Source organism: Talpa europaea, assembly GCF_964194135.1.
Source record: "Talpa europaea genome assembly, chromosome: 7".
Lineage (NCBI taxonomy): Eukaryota > Metazoa > Chordata > Mammalia > Eulipotyphla > Talpidae > Talpa > Talpa europaea.
The window spans coordinates 132,897,018-132,911,982 of record NC_140074.1 but is presented as its reverse complement, the minus strand read 5'-3'; the positions used below and the strand labels follow the sequence as shown (position 1 = coordinate 132,911,982).

Here is a 14,965-nt window from a genome sequence, read left to right as displayed (position 1 = left end):
CCGCCCGCGCCGCGTTCCTCGGGCGCGTGGAGAGGCGGCCCCTCGCCCGCCCGTCCCCGCACGACCGCGGCGCGAGCAGCTCCCGCGTGTGCCCCGGGCCCCGCGGCGCCAGGCTGCGAAGTCCGCGCCGTCTCCAGGCCCCAGACTTCGCGCCCGGCCCGCGCCGGGCTCCCAGCGCCCCCTGCCGGCCCGCCGGGCCTCTCCCCGCTGCACCCCGAGCCCGACCCGGACCCCGAGGCCCGCGTCCGCGCAGGAGGGCTCCCCCAGACGCCGCTCCCCAGGCCTGCCCCCGGCCCTGGACGTGCGGAGACATCGGGGGCGCAGCGCCGAGGCCCTCGTGAGGACAGACCCTCGCGGCTCCAGCCTGGGGCTCCGGGATGGGGCGCTGGGTGGGCGCCGTGGGAGAGAAGGCAGGGCCTTGCGTGGGTCACCCCGGTGCATCCAGGAAGGGTGTTTAGGACCCAGGGGCAGCCCGAGGGCGGCTCCCTGGGCCGCGGGAGATGCTCCCCCGCCTCCCTCCCCGCCGGGTGAGCGCTGAGCGGCTCAGATGTCCCAGAGCAGCAACGGAGCGTCTCGCGGGTCCTCTCTGCGGCCGTGGGGGCTGGCGGCCCCCGCCCCTGCCCGGGGCCCCTCCCCCAACCCCATGCCTCAGCCCTGACCCCGCGGCCCTCCCCCGCGGGGGGGCAATTCTCGGTGCCCCCCCCCTCCCCGTCCAAGTCAGGCGCCATGAACGACCAGTACCACCGGGCAGCCAGGGACGGCTACCTCGAGCTCCTCAAGGAGGCCACCCGGAAAGAGCTGAACGCCCCAGATGAGGATGGCATGACCCCCACCCTCTGGGCTGCCTACCATGGCAACCTGGAGTCCCTGCGGCTCATCGTGAGCAGAGGGTGAGTACCCACCCAAGCCCCCAGGGGAGGGAGAAGAGTGTTCTGCCCGCCCAGGCCCGGAGATGCCTTCCCCAGCCCCATGGCATCCTCGTCGCCCCTTTCCTACCTTAGACCTAAAGTGGGAGCTTGGGGAAAGAGGGGGGGCACACTCTGAGGGGTTAGTAAGCCTGACCTGAACCTGGGCTAGGAGGGGAGGGACTGGGAATTAGGGGTCATATGGGGGGGGGTCTGCAGAGTGAGGGGAAGGTGGGACAGGTCTCCTGGGCGGGTGGCAGCTGGAAGCAAGAGTAAGGGGCATGGTGGGAACAGGAGATGGGGCGGAAGCTTCAGAGGGATCAGAGGTGGGCCCAGGAAAGCAGAGGCTCCTCACTGCCCATCCCCAGCCTCAGATCCGGAGGACTCAACAGCACCTCCCACTGCCCCCCCCACAATACCCCCTCCACCCCAGGACGAGGCTACCCGGCTCTCTTCCTGTTCACTCTGGGATTTATGGGCACTGCCCATAGTACCAAATGTCACTCGGGCTCAGCCACAGCCACCCCATTAACTCCCTCTGTGCCCTTCCCCACCCCCATGCCTCCGGGGCTGCGATGCCCATGCGGGGGCTCTGGGAGCAGCTCCCTCACCTGTTTGGAGTAGGGAGGGGAGCACAGGTGGGTCTGGAGTCCTGGTGTCAGGGCAGGAAAGGGGTTTCGCTTTAGCAGCAGAGGGGTGTGGGACCCCAGGACTGAATGAATGACAGGGGCCCGCTCCTGGAGCACCCCGAGCTTTCTGGCAAGAAGGCCCATTGAACAGGCCCGTGCAGCTTGGGCAGGGCAGGGGAGTGGGAAGCTCTCCGGCCCTGGAGATGGGGGTGGGGTGGGGGCTCAGCTGCCCCCCTTCCCATGCTGGCCTGTGGCCCAGGCTTGTGGGAGGTGGGGGAACTCCCCTTGCCGTCCCTCCTTGGCTGCTCCTGGGGCCCAGCAGCAGGTGGGAGCATCCCCAAGACCAAGCAGCCGAGACTGTGCCAGAGGCAGGAATTGGCCCCTCCCCTTGCTAAGAGGGCACCTGTTGCTGGCTCAGGGAGACTGGGAGAGGAGGGGGGAGGGTGTCTCCCTGCTGCACCACCCCTGCCCCCCACATCTGACCGAGGTCACGGGCTGGATTGGCCCAGCTCCCAGTCTGCCCCTCCTCACATTGTCCCAAAGGACTTGGTGATAGGTAGGGAAAGTGTTGAAACAAAGGGGTGACTCTACCCCCTGCCCAGCGGGGTGGCCTGGTGGCCTCATTAGCATGAGGCAGAGGTGCTGAGTTAGGCCTGTGAGAGAGGCAGGAGCTTGGGGGAGCCAGCAGGAGCTGCTTCAGGGTGGGGTAGGGGCACAGTCTGATGTAGTATTGGAAGGGGTGAGTGCCAACCTGCCTGCGGGCTCCCGAAGATGCGGCACCCCGGAAAGAGAAGGGAGGCCCCACTAGCCTCCCGCCTCCTCTCCAGTCCTGGCTGCCCCCACACTCCCCTCAGTGCCCAGGCCAAGGCCCGACACCTGCTCTCACACGCGGGCTTGCCAGGCCTGGCCCTGCTCCCTGAAGACATGGCTGTGCCCATGACATGCAGGGCAAGTCTGCAGGGCAGGCACAAGGCCTCAGACTCTCACGGGGACTCGGGCCCTGGACATGCCACATTCTGGTTCTCTTCTAAATCGCCCCGCACGTGTGGCCGCAATCGCCATCAGGCCTGCGGGGGGGACCACAGTGGGCCCTGGCCCACCACCTCTCAGGGCCGCCTCTCCGCTGGCCCCATGAATAATTCACTCCTTTCTCTCTGGGCATCAAATATTTATGCCCTGAGATTCCCAGCCCTCAGTTCTCCTGGGGAAGGCCCGCCCCGGGCCTGCCTTCTCTGTTGCCACGCCCCCTGTGGGGGGGCACCCGCCCTTTCTCTGGCCTTGCGGGCTGTGCCTCCTGGAGTCAGAGGCGAGTTCTCAGGCCCTCGGGTCCCTCTCACGTGCCCCAGCGAGGCGCTCCCCTCCTCCAGCCCCTGCTGACTGCCTGCCGGACTTGCCTTGCCGTGGCTCACCACCCGTCGCACGTGTCCTCCTGGCAGGGGTGATCCAGACAAGTGTGACATCTGGGGCAACACACCCCTGCATCTGGCAGCTTCCAATGGGCACCTGCACTGCCTCTCCTTCCTGGTGTCCTTCGGGGCCAACATCTGGTGCCTGGACAACGACTACCACACGCCGCTGGACATGGCCGCCATGAAGGGCCACATGGAGTGCGTGCGCTACCTGGACTCCATCGCGGCCAAGCAGAGCAGCCTCAACCCCAAGCTGGTGGGCAAGCTGAAGGACAAGGCTTTCCGCGAGGCGGAGCGGCGCGTCCGCGAGTGCGCCAAGATGCAGCGCAAGCACCACGAGCGCATGGAGCGTCGCTACCGGCGCGAGCTGGCCGAGCGCTCCGACACGCTCAGCTTCTCCAGCCTCACGTCCAGCACCCTGAGCCGCCGGCTGCAGCCCCTGACGCTGGCCGGCCACCTGCCCTACTCGCAGGCCACGCTGCACGGCACCGCCAGGGGCAAGACCAAGATCCAGCGGAAGCTGGAGCGGCGCAAGCAGGCGGGCGAGGGCACCTTCAAGATCTCCGAGGACGGCCGCAAGAGTGTGCGCTCGCTCTCCGGCCTGCAGCTGGGCAGCGACGTGATGTTCGTGCGCCAGGGCACCTACGCCAACCCCAAAGAGTGGGGCCGCTCCCCGCTCAGGGACATGTTCCTCTCGGACGAGGATAGCGTCTCCCGTGCCACGCTGGCGGCCGAGCCTGCCCACTCGGAGGTCAGCACCGACTCAGGCCACGACTCCCTGTTTACGCGCCCCGGCCTGGGCACCATGGTGTTCCGCAGGAACTACCTGAGCAGCGGCCTGCACGGGCTGGGCCGCGAGGACGCGGCGCTGGAGGATGGGGGCCCGCTGCGGGGCCGGCTGCAGAGCGCCCCGAGCCTGGACGACGACAGCCTGGGCAGTGCCAACAGCCTGCAGGACCGCAGCTGCGGGGAGGAGCTGCCCTGGGACGAGTTGGACTTGGGCCTGGATGAGGACCTGGAGCCAGAGACCAGCCCCCTGGAGACCTTCCTGGCCTCCCTGCACATGGAGGACTTCGCCTCCCTTCTGCGCCAGGAGAAGATAGACCTGGAGGCGCTGATGCTCTGCTCTGACCTGGACCTCCGCAGCATCAGCGTCCCCCTGGGGCCGCGCAAGAAGATCATGGGGGCCGTGCGGCGTCGCAGGCAGGCGCTGGAGCGCCCACCCGCCCTGGAGGACACAGAACTGTGAGCATGGGAGCCTGGGGTGGGGAGAGGGGGGTCAGAAGGCCTTGGGGTTAGGGGCTCTGCCCTTCCGGGAATAGGAGGGGGCATGATCTAAGTGGCCCTTCCTGACAAGAGCCCACGTTTTATTGATGTGCATTCAGAAAAATAAGCTGCCAGTTTAATGTCAGTGTAAGTGTCAGTTGAATGATGACGCGAGACTTCCCCGTCACAGCCGATGCAAATGCGTCTCACTTGAGGACATCAACATGCGGAAAAGTGGGTATTTCAGTATGGATGAGACACAGTCGTAGTAACCCCTGCTGGGGTGTTTGGGGCCCTCCTGTCTCCCAGGTGCTGGGGATGCCTTGCATGTGTCCTCACTTCCATGCTCTAGATCACCCCATTTTACAGGTAAGCAAGTAGAGGGTCCAAGGGTTAGTCACCCCAAGGTCTGGCTGCTGCTCAGTGCGGAGCTGAGCTGGACCCTTGGTCTGTGTGGCTCTGAGCCTGGGGAGGGGGTTCCCTGGCAGCGAGCCATCTCCCCAGTTGCCCAAGTCCTCAAGGCAGACGTTTTACCAGCTGGACCCTGAGCCCTGCACCCGGCAAGAGGGGCCAATGCGCCCCGCATGGCCAGCAGCTGCTCAGAGGGCAGAGCTGTCATGTTCAGAGTCACCCCGGCTGCCACCACGCTGGTCATGGGCTCCTGAACATCCAGCAAAGGAGGCTGCTCTCTTTTGGTGTCTCTGGCCTATACCCTGGGGGCTAGGCAGGGGTGGGTGTGGCCCCGCAGTCTGGCTCAGTGGACGGGTGGGAAGGGCACTCTGGGCCCGTGTCCCCATCCCTGACCATCTGCCCGGCTGAAGAGGGTAAGTTGTCAAAATGGCTGATTCTGGCTTCAAATGATGGATTTGAAAGCCCTTATCTGAGCTCCATTTCTATCTCTTTCTCCACAGATAACTTGGGGCTCCTCTCCCCAAACCAAATTGAGTTGCAAGTTGCCACAACCCTCAGTGGGGCCATCAGGTCCTCACAGTCGCCAGCCCTGCACACCCCGGCCCCTCCCCAGGAGCAAGGACCTGCCTCGAAAGACTGTCCATCCCCCAGAGCAGAGGACGTGGCGTGGACACACCCAGATGGTCAAGCGAGCACCCCAGAACATCGGTTCTGAGGGGCCTGGGTGCTCTGAGCCACCCCATCTCAGTGGCCCTAAGGAACACATGGGTTGGTGGGAGGTCAGCCCCAGAGGAAGGGGCCTCAGGGATAGGAGTGTGTGTGAATTGGGGGGGGGGGGCGCTTCCTGTCCTGGGCGCCACTGTCTCTCCCACCCCCTCCTCCGAGCCCCCTGCTCAGACTGGAGCCTTCCTTTCCACATCTCTGTGCAGGGAAGAGTTTGACCTGCCTCCCCTCCCCCTCACACGTCACAGAGGAGGTTCCAGGCTGGACTCCTCAGCCAAACGCCCTGCCTTTTGTGCCCACCCCTGCCCGAGCGCGGCCAGCCCCCTCCTCGGTCTTCACCTGCACGCCCTGGTGAGGAGTGGGAGGCCAGGATGGGGTGGGGTGACTGGTGTCCTTCCCAGCCCACTGGGGTGAGCCCAGTCCGACTACCCTCCTGCCCTGTCCTCCTCGGTTCTCCTCCCCAGGTTGTGCAGCCTGGCTTCCCTAGGACTGAGGGCCAGGGCAGGGCCGCACGGTGCTAGGACAGCGGGCTGCTGTGTTGTGGCCCCAGGCCTGGCAGGCACGCCCTGGGCCCAAGACAGGCAGCTGCCAACTGCCTCAGAGTCCCTGGGCTGAGACAGGCGGAGACTGGGTGTCCAGCCTCATGTGGCCAGGCCCGTGAGATGTGCTCAGTCAACGCCCCTGCTGGGCCCCAGATCCTCATGGCTCTGCGCTGGGGTCATTAAATGGGTTTCCCTCCAGAAATGAAAGCGGCTGAGCGCTGATGTCTCTGCAGGGACACCAGGTCGGCCCGCCCTCTGTTCAGGCACGTCCCTGCCCCGTTGTGGGGGTGAACCTGGCCTTTGAGGGGCTCCAGACACGTGTTCCCAGGGCTCTCCGGTCAGACTGAGGTCACAGGAGGGGGAGTGTGCCTGGGGACAAGCGGAGCCTGTGGGTGCGCTGTCAGCTGCAGCACCCCAGCTCTGGCTCTCAGCTTGGAGAGCTGCCCTGCTGGGGGCACAGCCCCAGCCCTAGGTCCTCCCTGGGTCTCCTCGGCAGGGGGCGGGGGCGGAACCCCCAGAGCCTGTCGCAGATCTCCGCTGTAGCTGCGTCCACATGCAGGCCTGAGCTGGGCCTTGGAGAAGGTGGTCTCCATCCCCACACCGAGCCTTGGCCGCCCACCACTGCCACCCCGAGCCCACCCCTCTCTCCCCCCTGTTCTCTGGGCCTAGGCCTGGGGCCACCCCCAAGTGCCGACTCGACTTTCTTGGAGCCCCAGGTGCTGCCCATTCTCTCCTGCCCCGCCTCAGCCCCCTCTGGGGCCTTCCTTTGCTGGGTGGGGGTGGGGCCGTGCTGCTCACCTCTGTCCACCCTCTCTCAGGCTCATTATAACTTTTGTAGAGAACGTTCTGCCTCACTGGCATGCCTGTGTCTTGTTCTTTAATCCCGGCAGGAGGGTTTTTGTGCCTGCGAGGACTTGGTCCCATTCCTTGGAGGGGATCCTTGCCCTGGGATGTTGCCCCCGCCTCCCTCCCCGCTCCCCATCTCTTCAGGACCTTCCCTCCCGCCCGGGCCTTGGCAAGGAGGGTGTTTGGGGCCTGCAGCTGCTGAGGGCAGGAGGACACATTCTCCCTTCCCACGGGCACCTGCCCGGACTTCTCCAGAAGGCCACAGCCACCACCCATTCCCTGGCCCATGAGACCAACCTTGAGGCCCTACTTGGCCCTGGGAGGCCCCCGGAGGGCGTCATTCCTCTCACCACCCACGCAGCTCTGCGGGCCTGTTTCAGACCCTCCTTTCTCCTGGGGGTAAAGCCTCCCCGGCGCTGAGGCCAAGGGGCTCTGTGTTCTCCATAAAATGTGGGCAAGGGTCCTGCAGTCATTTCATTCCATTCCCTAAGATGGCTGGGGCCAGTGCCGCGTCAAGGGGCGCTCAGGACTGTCCCTCCCTCCAGCGCCCTTCAGAAGGGTGTTAGGGTGCCTGCCGGGGAAGGTTGCCTAGAAACCATCTGGGGTCTTAGGCTATCTCCTGCCATTTTACAGATGGAAACACTGAGGTGTACCGGGGGGAGGCCCAGACGCAGAATTCAGAACTGCTTTCACACTCTCCTCACCCCCAGACTGCCAAGGGGAGCAGTGAGACCCCAGATTCTGCTAGGTTCTCCCGCCACGCTCATCTGGTTTGTCTGCACTGCGACCTCCAGGCCAGCGCGGTCGTTGCACCTACCTCACCACCGCCCCGCCCGTCCTGACTCCTCTGGGCCGGGGAAGGTCATGGGGCGAGGACCTCAGGCAACGCACGCAGCGCTTCCGCACGGCAGAGACCAGCCGGGAGCAGTGGGGACGGGGTCTCCGGGGGTCAGAAGCTGGCGGGTGGAAGCCTGGGCACAGGATCAGGACGCCTGAGGGGCTTCAAACACAGCAAAGGGAAGACTTTTATGGGGTGGGGACTGGAGTTTTTCAAGGCATTTCCCTAGAAATGGAGGTGGAGTTCAGGGCAGTTCTGAAAGCAGAGACGGAAGCTGCTGCCCTGCAGAGGGAGAGAGTTGGTGAAAAGTGCACTTGCACAGACACAGGGGGCCAGGTGGGAGTGCTGCTCATGGGCCCCAGGGAGCTCAGGTGAAGAAGCCTCAGTGGGTCTGCTGGGGAGTCACAATGTAAGTGGGGTTACCGATTTGATGGAAAGGGGAGTGGTGAGTGAATCAGATAGGAAGGGCCTCCAGGTACTGGAACAACCTTTTCATTTACCAGATGAGGTAACAGGCCCAGAGGGGAGGGCCTGGCCCAAGGTCGCAAGCAGCCAGGTGGGCAAAGTGGCCCTATTGTCCTGACCCTTCCACGGTGCCAGCTGCCTCTGTCCCCATGTTAGACCAGACCCGGCCAGCGCAACACCCCTGTCCTCCCAGAATATCCCCGTGTCATCTCCAGAGACCGCCAGGTCTGGGCAGCAAAACTGACTGTCTCCGCTGCTTGAGCTTGGGTAAGTTAGCCAGTCTCTCTGTTTCCTCATTCACCAAACAGGTATTATAATTTGTTATAATAACAGCGTTAACCCCATGGGTCATTAGGAGGGTGAAATGATAATACACATAAACTCCTAGCACACGGCCAGGTATTCAACTCACACCATGTAATCATTGTCATGGCTATTGGTGGCTGCAGACAGGCCCATGGGGGAGGCCTCGCATTTATGGTCCCAGACACCCACTGGATGAGATGTAGGCAGTCCCAGGGTGCAGCCCTGCTTTTCTGACCCCCCCCCAAGGAGAGTGAGCCTGTGCCCCCCAATTACACCAGCTCCAGGAGGCATCCTCAGCTAACCAGCAGGGGGCAATGACAATCCCCAGGGGCTAAGGAATGCTCAGCTGGCCAAGGGCCGCCACCGGCCAGCGGGAGGACAGGGCTATTCTCGCGGTGCCCCAGGAGCTGGGCATCTTTGGTGACAGGGGAGTCACAGCCCCACCAGACTTGGTCCCCGAGATGCCACTATCAGAACTTGTGAATTCATCAAGTTTCCCCTAATCCTATGAGGTCGGCAGATGCAGAATTTTAGCCCCACCCTTAGATGAAGAGATGATCGGTGAGGTTTTGGGACATTCCGGAGGTCCCAGTAAGTTAAGGAAAGTTCAGGCTCCCTGACCTGGGTCGCTTAGCTGAGCTTTCAAGTTTTTCCTATCAATCATTTCATTGCGTGCTTGAAAGGTGTCAGGCACTTAGATTAAGCTCTTTATATGCATTGAACCCTCACCATAAAACCACAACCCTATAAAGCAAAGACTCTATTATCATTATGATTATCCCCACTTCACAGGTGGGAAAACAGGTCAGAGCAGGTTAGGACTTGCCTGAGCTATGAAGTGGATAAACCAGGATGGATAGTCCACGGAGCTGTGGGGTGGACGGATTCCTGTGGCACTGAAACCTGCCCGCTTACCCACAGCGCTGCACTGATCCCCAAGCACTTGGGGCTTGTCTTTGACCTTGGGTGCCCCGGACCTGGCCTGCCTGGGCCAGGCTCGGCCTGTGGTGAGGTGAGGGCATGCCAGCAGTCTGGGCACATGGTCTGACCCCCTGCCCTGGGGCACTGGGCTGAGGGAGGGCAGGTCGGGGTTTGGGGGTCCCTGCAGGACCCTGGAGGACTGTTTGGGAGGGTAAACCTTTGGAAATGGAGGAGCAGGGCTAGGACCATGGAAGCATTTCATCCCAACCAGAGATCCTACCTGTCTCCTGGACCCCAGTCTCTGTCCTGTATCTCCTTGTTGCAGTGGGCCCCCTGCTCCTTCCTCCTCCTCAGCCCCTGGTTCTCTGGTCTCACCTCACTAGACCTTGGTCTCTCTCAGTGTCTGTGATGTAGTAATGACAAATATATATTTGATCTCTGCTCCCAGGAACTCCTGAAGCCCTTGTAATTTCCTGCATGATGGGGGTGCCGGGAGCCTCTTTTGTGGTAATATTGGGCCTCAGCGTCCAGCACAGAAATCTTAATCCCCTGGCATTTCTTGGCTGATGGGAGCAGCTTTTGTTCTGACGAGGCAGCTCTGGTTGGGCTCCGGATAGCTTCAGGGTGGGGACTGGCCACCAGAGAGGCCAAGTCATGATTAGAAGCTTGGACTTTCAGCCCGGCCTGCTCCTTTGGGGAGGACACTGGAGACTGAGTAGTAATTGCTTACAAGGTGAAGCCTCCGTAAAAACCCCTAGGTTCTGGGATGTGGAGAACTTCTGAGTTGGCGAATGCAGCCACGTGCCCAAGGGGTGGTGCACCCCAACCGCATGAGGGCAGAAGCTCCTGTGCTCAGATCCTTCTAGATATTGTCTCTTATGTCACTTCCAGCTGGCTTTCACCCCATCCTTGACAGTGTCCTCTATAACAACAAGTAAATAAAAGTAAAGTGCTTTCCTGAGCGCCGTGAGCTGTTCTAGCAAATGAGGGAACCTGAGGGCTGGGGGGAGGGAAGCCCCCTCTGTGGCTAGGTGTACGGTGTGTGGGCATCTGGGGGACAGGCACTCGGGACCGGCATCTGAGTGATGTGTCTTGTGGGACTGAGCCCTGAGCCTCTCGTCGTCTGACCCCAACCCTGGAAGTCAGTGTCAGAGCTGAATTAAATTACAGGGCGCTCCACTGGGGTCGGGCGGTTGTTGCTGGAGAGTTGCTGGTTGGTGAGTAGGACCCGCCCCCAGCGGTGCCAGAGGAATGGTTGGTTTTCTTTTAACATCTTTCTCTCAATCTCAGTCTCTCTCCTCCCTGCTCCTCTCCCCATGCCATCCCTGCCCCTGTCTGGGGCTGAGTTGGGAACCCTGTCCCTCCCTTGAAGGCTCCCTCCTTTGCTCACCCCACACCTCACACCCCGTCTGCCCTGGAGGGTGGGTGGAACCCAAGGGTTCCCTGGAACCCAGAGTGAAAACCACTCACAGACCGCCTGAATTCGTCTCATGTGACAACGCCGGGCTGTTCGTGGAGACTGCCGTCACGTGCCACAGGGCATTATGGCGCCTCACTGTATGAGGAAGAGCGTCTGAAGACGGGATTGCAAGTCCAGCCCCAGCCACGGCACAGTGACAACCTTAGTCAATTATAACTTCTCTGCATTTCTCCTTCCACAAAATGGATACGCGCTACCCTCCTGCTACCTTTTAGCTGCTAGACCCAAGACTTGGTTGGCGTGGGGGAGGCTCACGGCTCCGCTCCAGGCCAGGCCTCGCTTGCCTCCCGCCAACAGGCCCATCACCTGTCACCCAGACTCCAGCTCTGTTGCTTCCCTGCTTTTCCAATGAGGCACAGAGAGGTTCGTAAAACGCGCCCAGCTGCCAGCGCTGGAGCTAGAGCTCCGACGGGACAGGCTGGCTCCCAACTGGCCGGCTCATGGGGACAAGAGGTGCAGCCAGGGCCTGCGTGTGCGGGCGCCCCACCTGCATGTCAGTGCACCCTCGCTGAGACGTGACGGGCCGGCTGCTCCACCGAGGGGGAGAAAACCAAGACTCCAGGGCCTGAGGTCACAAGTGTGTGGTCTTCCAGGCAAGGCCTGATTCTTCCTCTGACTTCTTGGCTGGCCCGACCCATCGCCCCATTCCCGCAGAATGGCCTGAGTTTCTTTTGTGCCTCTCTTGCTGGGTGACTAAGCCCCGTGGATCTGGAGCAGGAAGTGGGGTAACTTCTGGCAAGTCCATTCAGAGCCACCCCTGCCCGCTCTTTGGAGAAAGGTCCTCAGGGCCTGCCCGTGTGGGGAGCCCTGCACTGCTTCCTGAAGCTGTAATCCCATGGGGCCCTGGTTGCACCCCCTTCCCTCCCTTCCTCTGGCTTCTTGAACCCCTGGCCCTGGCCGCTCAGTGTGGGGCTGTGTTCTGGAGGCTGTGGACCCTCTCCCCGCTCTGGAAATGGGCAGCCTGGAATTGCTCTACTGGACCCTCAACAGTAGCTGGGGGTGCCCCGGTGGGTGGGGAGGGGAAGCAACCCCTCCATCCCTCATGGACTCTCTCTGGACCCCATAATCAACCCAGGCTTTGTGGCACTGTCTCACTCAGCCCCACAGCAGCTGCCTGCAGGGGGCGCCCCGAGGCAGGAGGGCGCTTCTTACTGGCTGGGTTTTGTAGAACCAGCCTCTGAGGCTCAGGGCTGCTGGGAGGGCCTACACCAGGTTGGCTAGTCTGGCCTATCGGTGCTGCTGCCCACCACCAGCTGCCTTCTCAGGAGCTGTGTCTAGCACCTTCCACAACCCAGGCACGGTAAACCCATGAGAACGACATCATTGCCCCGCCTTGGGGGTGAGGACCCGGGGCAGCCGGCTTGTCATTTCTCCAGACAGTCAGCACTCTGGGGTCTAGCCCCAAGCTCTGGCTCTTTCCATGTCGCCTTGGCCACCCTCTACCCCATACGCTAGCCACCACCCCAGTCAAGGGGCTCAGGGGCTCAGCTGGCCTTGGAGGAAGAGGCGGGTGGAGACAGGTGGAGCGGAGAGGGACAGAAAGGACTCGAGCCACACTGCGTCTGTCCACTCCTCCCACAAGGCCTCTAGACACACCGCTGCTGCCGGCTGCGGCTGCCTGTGCTGGGGGGCCATGCGCAGAGGGGGATCCCCACGCGTATCTAAGGAGCGCAGGGTGGGTGTGAGGGGTGGAGCTTTCAGGGAGGTTGTGCTTACTTGTGGGCTGAGTGTGCTCGCGCATGTGTCTGTGGTTTGCTCTTTTGTCTGAGCCTCCGAGGCTCCCAGAGGGCGTGCGGGCACGTGCGCTCCTCGCTCACGGAGGCCTCGGAGGCCTCGGGGACTTTGTCTATTTTTAGATGGTCCTCCCACCTATTACCTAGTTTTAGGGCTCTAACTCCTTCAGACAGGAAGGTAGATGCTCCCAGCCACCCACCTCCCCTTGCCCCATCCCTCACCCTGACCTGGGGGTGCCCACAAAACTCCCTGGCTTTGGAGGGGAGGTGGGCAGTTGGGGGAGAAGGACCAATGGCTCAGAAGGCAGGGCCTGGGGGAGAGGCGGGTCCCTCTCGGGCACCGGGGTACCGAGGAGCCCGGGCGGGCCCTTCCTCGGGCTGAGGTGTCCAGTTTGAGTGCAGGTGACTCTGCTACTTCCCAAGAAGCCTGATTTGCTGCTCCTCAGTAGCTCTGTCTGAGGAGGGGACAGTTACACCCCACATTGGAGGTCAGTGTGAGGCTAAACAAAAAGCGCTTAGCTCAGGTCACAGCGCCCAGCAGGTAAAGTGCCAGCCCCTGGACCCAGAGGCCAGGACTCCTGTGGGGGGCTCAGTGGGCATCAGCCACTCCTGGGCATCCCTGAACCCATGGCAGGAGAACTGACATGCTGGGCTGTCCCCAGATTCCTCTCTCCAAGCTCCTCATACCTTCTGCACAGCCTGTTCACTACTGCAGAGCCCAAGTGGGGAGTCACCATGCCTGTGGGCCCCCGTCCTCTGCACACATGTGTGTACATGCACGTAAACACACACGTGCAAATCACAGGCAAGGCGGGGAGGGGCATGGGGTGGGGAGCATAACCCACCCCTTTCTTGCTGGAAATGGAAACCATTGATCCCTGTCATCATTACTATCAGCGTGACTTAAGTTCTGTCACCCATCAGCGTGACATAAGGTTAGAATTGCTACAGCTCAGGTCCCCCGGCATGTGCTCTGTGGTCTCCACTGATAGTCTGGCACAGAAATGATCCATTGCTCATTCCAGGAGCCTGGTGGTGTAGGTGGTATCACCCTCATCCACTCCAAATACTCTTCAAGAAAATCGAGGCTCAGAGACATCAAGTGACTTACTGAAGGTCACACAGCAAGGGCTGGAACCTGGGTGTGTCTGCGCCCAGGGCCCACTCACTATCTTCGGCTTTCACGCTATGCAAGAATCTCAGCCTTCAATCCCTATTCAACCCTGGCACCGGGACCCCCAGGTCCCTTCCCCAGGCTTAACATGTTCTTCAAGCTAATCGACACCCCAGAGTCACACACCAGATTGAGGTGAGGATATGATGTCAGGGGGAGGAACAAGGTGACCCTGGAAAAACCCTCAGTTGGGAGCCTGGGTGGCTGCCAGCTCCAGCCTTGGGTTTTCAAGTTGCTCATGGCCTGGTGGCTAGCCTGGGCCTCCGTCTCCTGCCAGGGGGTCAGGCTGACTGCCCTCAGAGCCTCCACAGTGTCCCCACCAGCTCAAGGCTGATGCCCCTTTCCTCACCCCTCTCACTCCCTGACCTGCCACCCTGGCCCTCACTAACCTGGCTTCGTCCTGGCGGAAGGGCTGGCCACCTGGGAAAGCGGAGGGATGCAGCCGAGCAGCTGTGGCGGGCCGGAGCCGTGGTCCTGGGGCAGCGTGATGTGGCCTGGCCCTGCCCGAGCCACGACGCTTAGCGCGCCAGTCCCGCTCTCAACTGGCCAAGATCTGAGCCACGGCCGGCTACTTCTCCCCCAGCTCGCCCAGCCCCACCCCTGTGAATAATGCCACTTGCCTCATGTTGCTGGCCCCTGGGTCTTTGGTGATTTGGGGGGTGGCATGAATGGGAGGGCAAGGAAGGCTGAGGACTTAGCTGCTTACACTGAAAGCATAAAACGGTCCCACTGCTGGAGGAGGTGCCTGCCTGATCCACCCTCTGCCCCCCAGGCTCCCAGCACCTGCCCTCCAGGTCTCCAAACTCACTGGGACTCTCAGGGGCCCCCTCAAGGCCCTGGGGCCAGGGTAGGGCTCCTTCCTACCCACCCTAAACACAACAATAATTAACCCCCATGAACCCCAGCAAATAAAGATCGGAATCTCGGAAGGGAGGAATCATCGCTGCCCCAGGCTGGGGAACTCCCGGAGGTTCCAGAAAGGCCAGACCCACCATCACCTAGCACCCCTCACCCCCTGTGGCACCTCCCACTCCCAGCGGCACCCCCAGAATGCTATTATTGCTTGAGTAGGTCCATGGGCCTCAGTCCTTTGGGGCTGGAAGCTGAAGTCTGGAGAGGTTCACCTATCTCTGCTTGGACCAGAATCTTCTCCACCATCTAGTGTTTCTTTAAACTTTTATCCCCTGCTTCCATTCTCCTGAGCCTGTCTTCTTAAGTCTCTCCACACACCCGCCTATTCATTTATTGAACACGTGTTTCGTAAGCACCTACTATGTGCCAGGCACCAGGCCAGACTCCAAGGGGACGGAGCTGTTC

At 61.9% G+C, this 14,965-nt stretch overlaps 1 protein-coding gene across 1 annotated transcript; it reads left to right on the top strand.

Moving 5' to 3' along the window:
- Window positions 1–660: 660 nt before the first annotated feature.
- On the top strand, window positions 661–4,192 carry USH1G (USH1 protein network component sans; the record flags this gene model as incomplete). Its single annotated transcript, XM_084238424.1, has 2 exons — window positions 661–890; window positions 2,971–4,192. Exons 1-2 carry the CDS (start codon window positions 727–729, stop codon window positions 4,190–4,192), a joined length of 1,386 nt encoding a protein of 461 aa, XP_084094550.1. The 5' UTR covers window positions 661–726.
- Window positions 4,193–14,965: the final 10,773 nt, after the last annotated feature.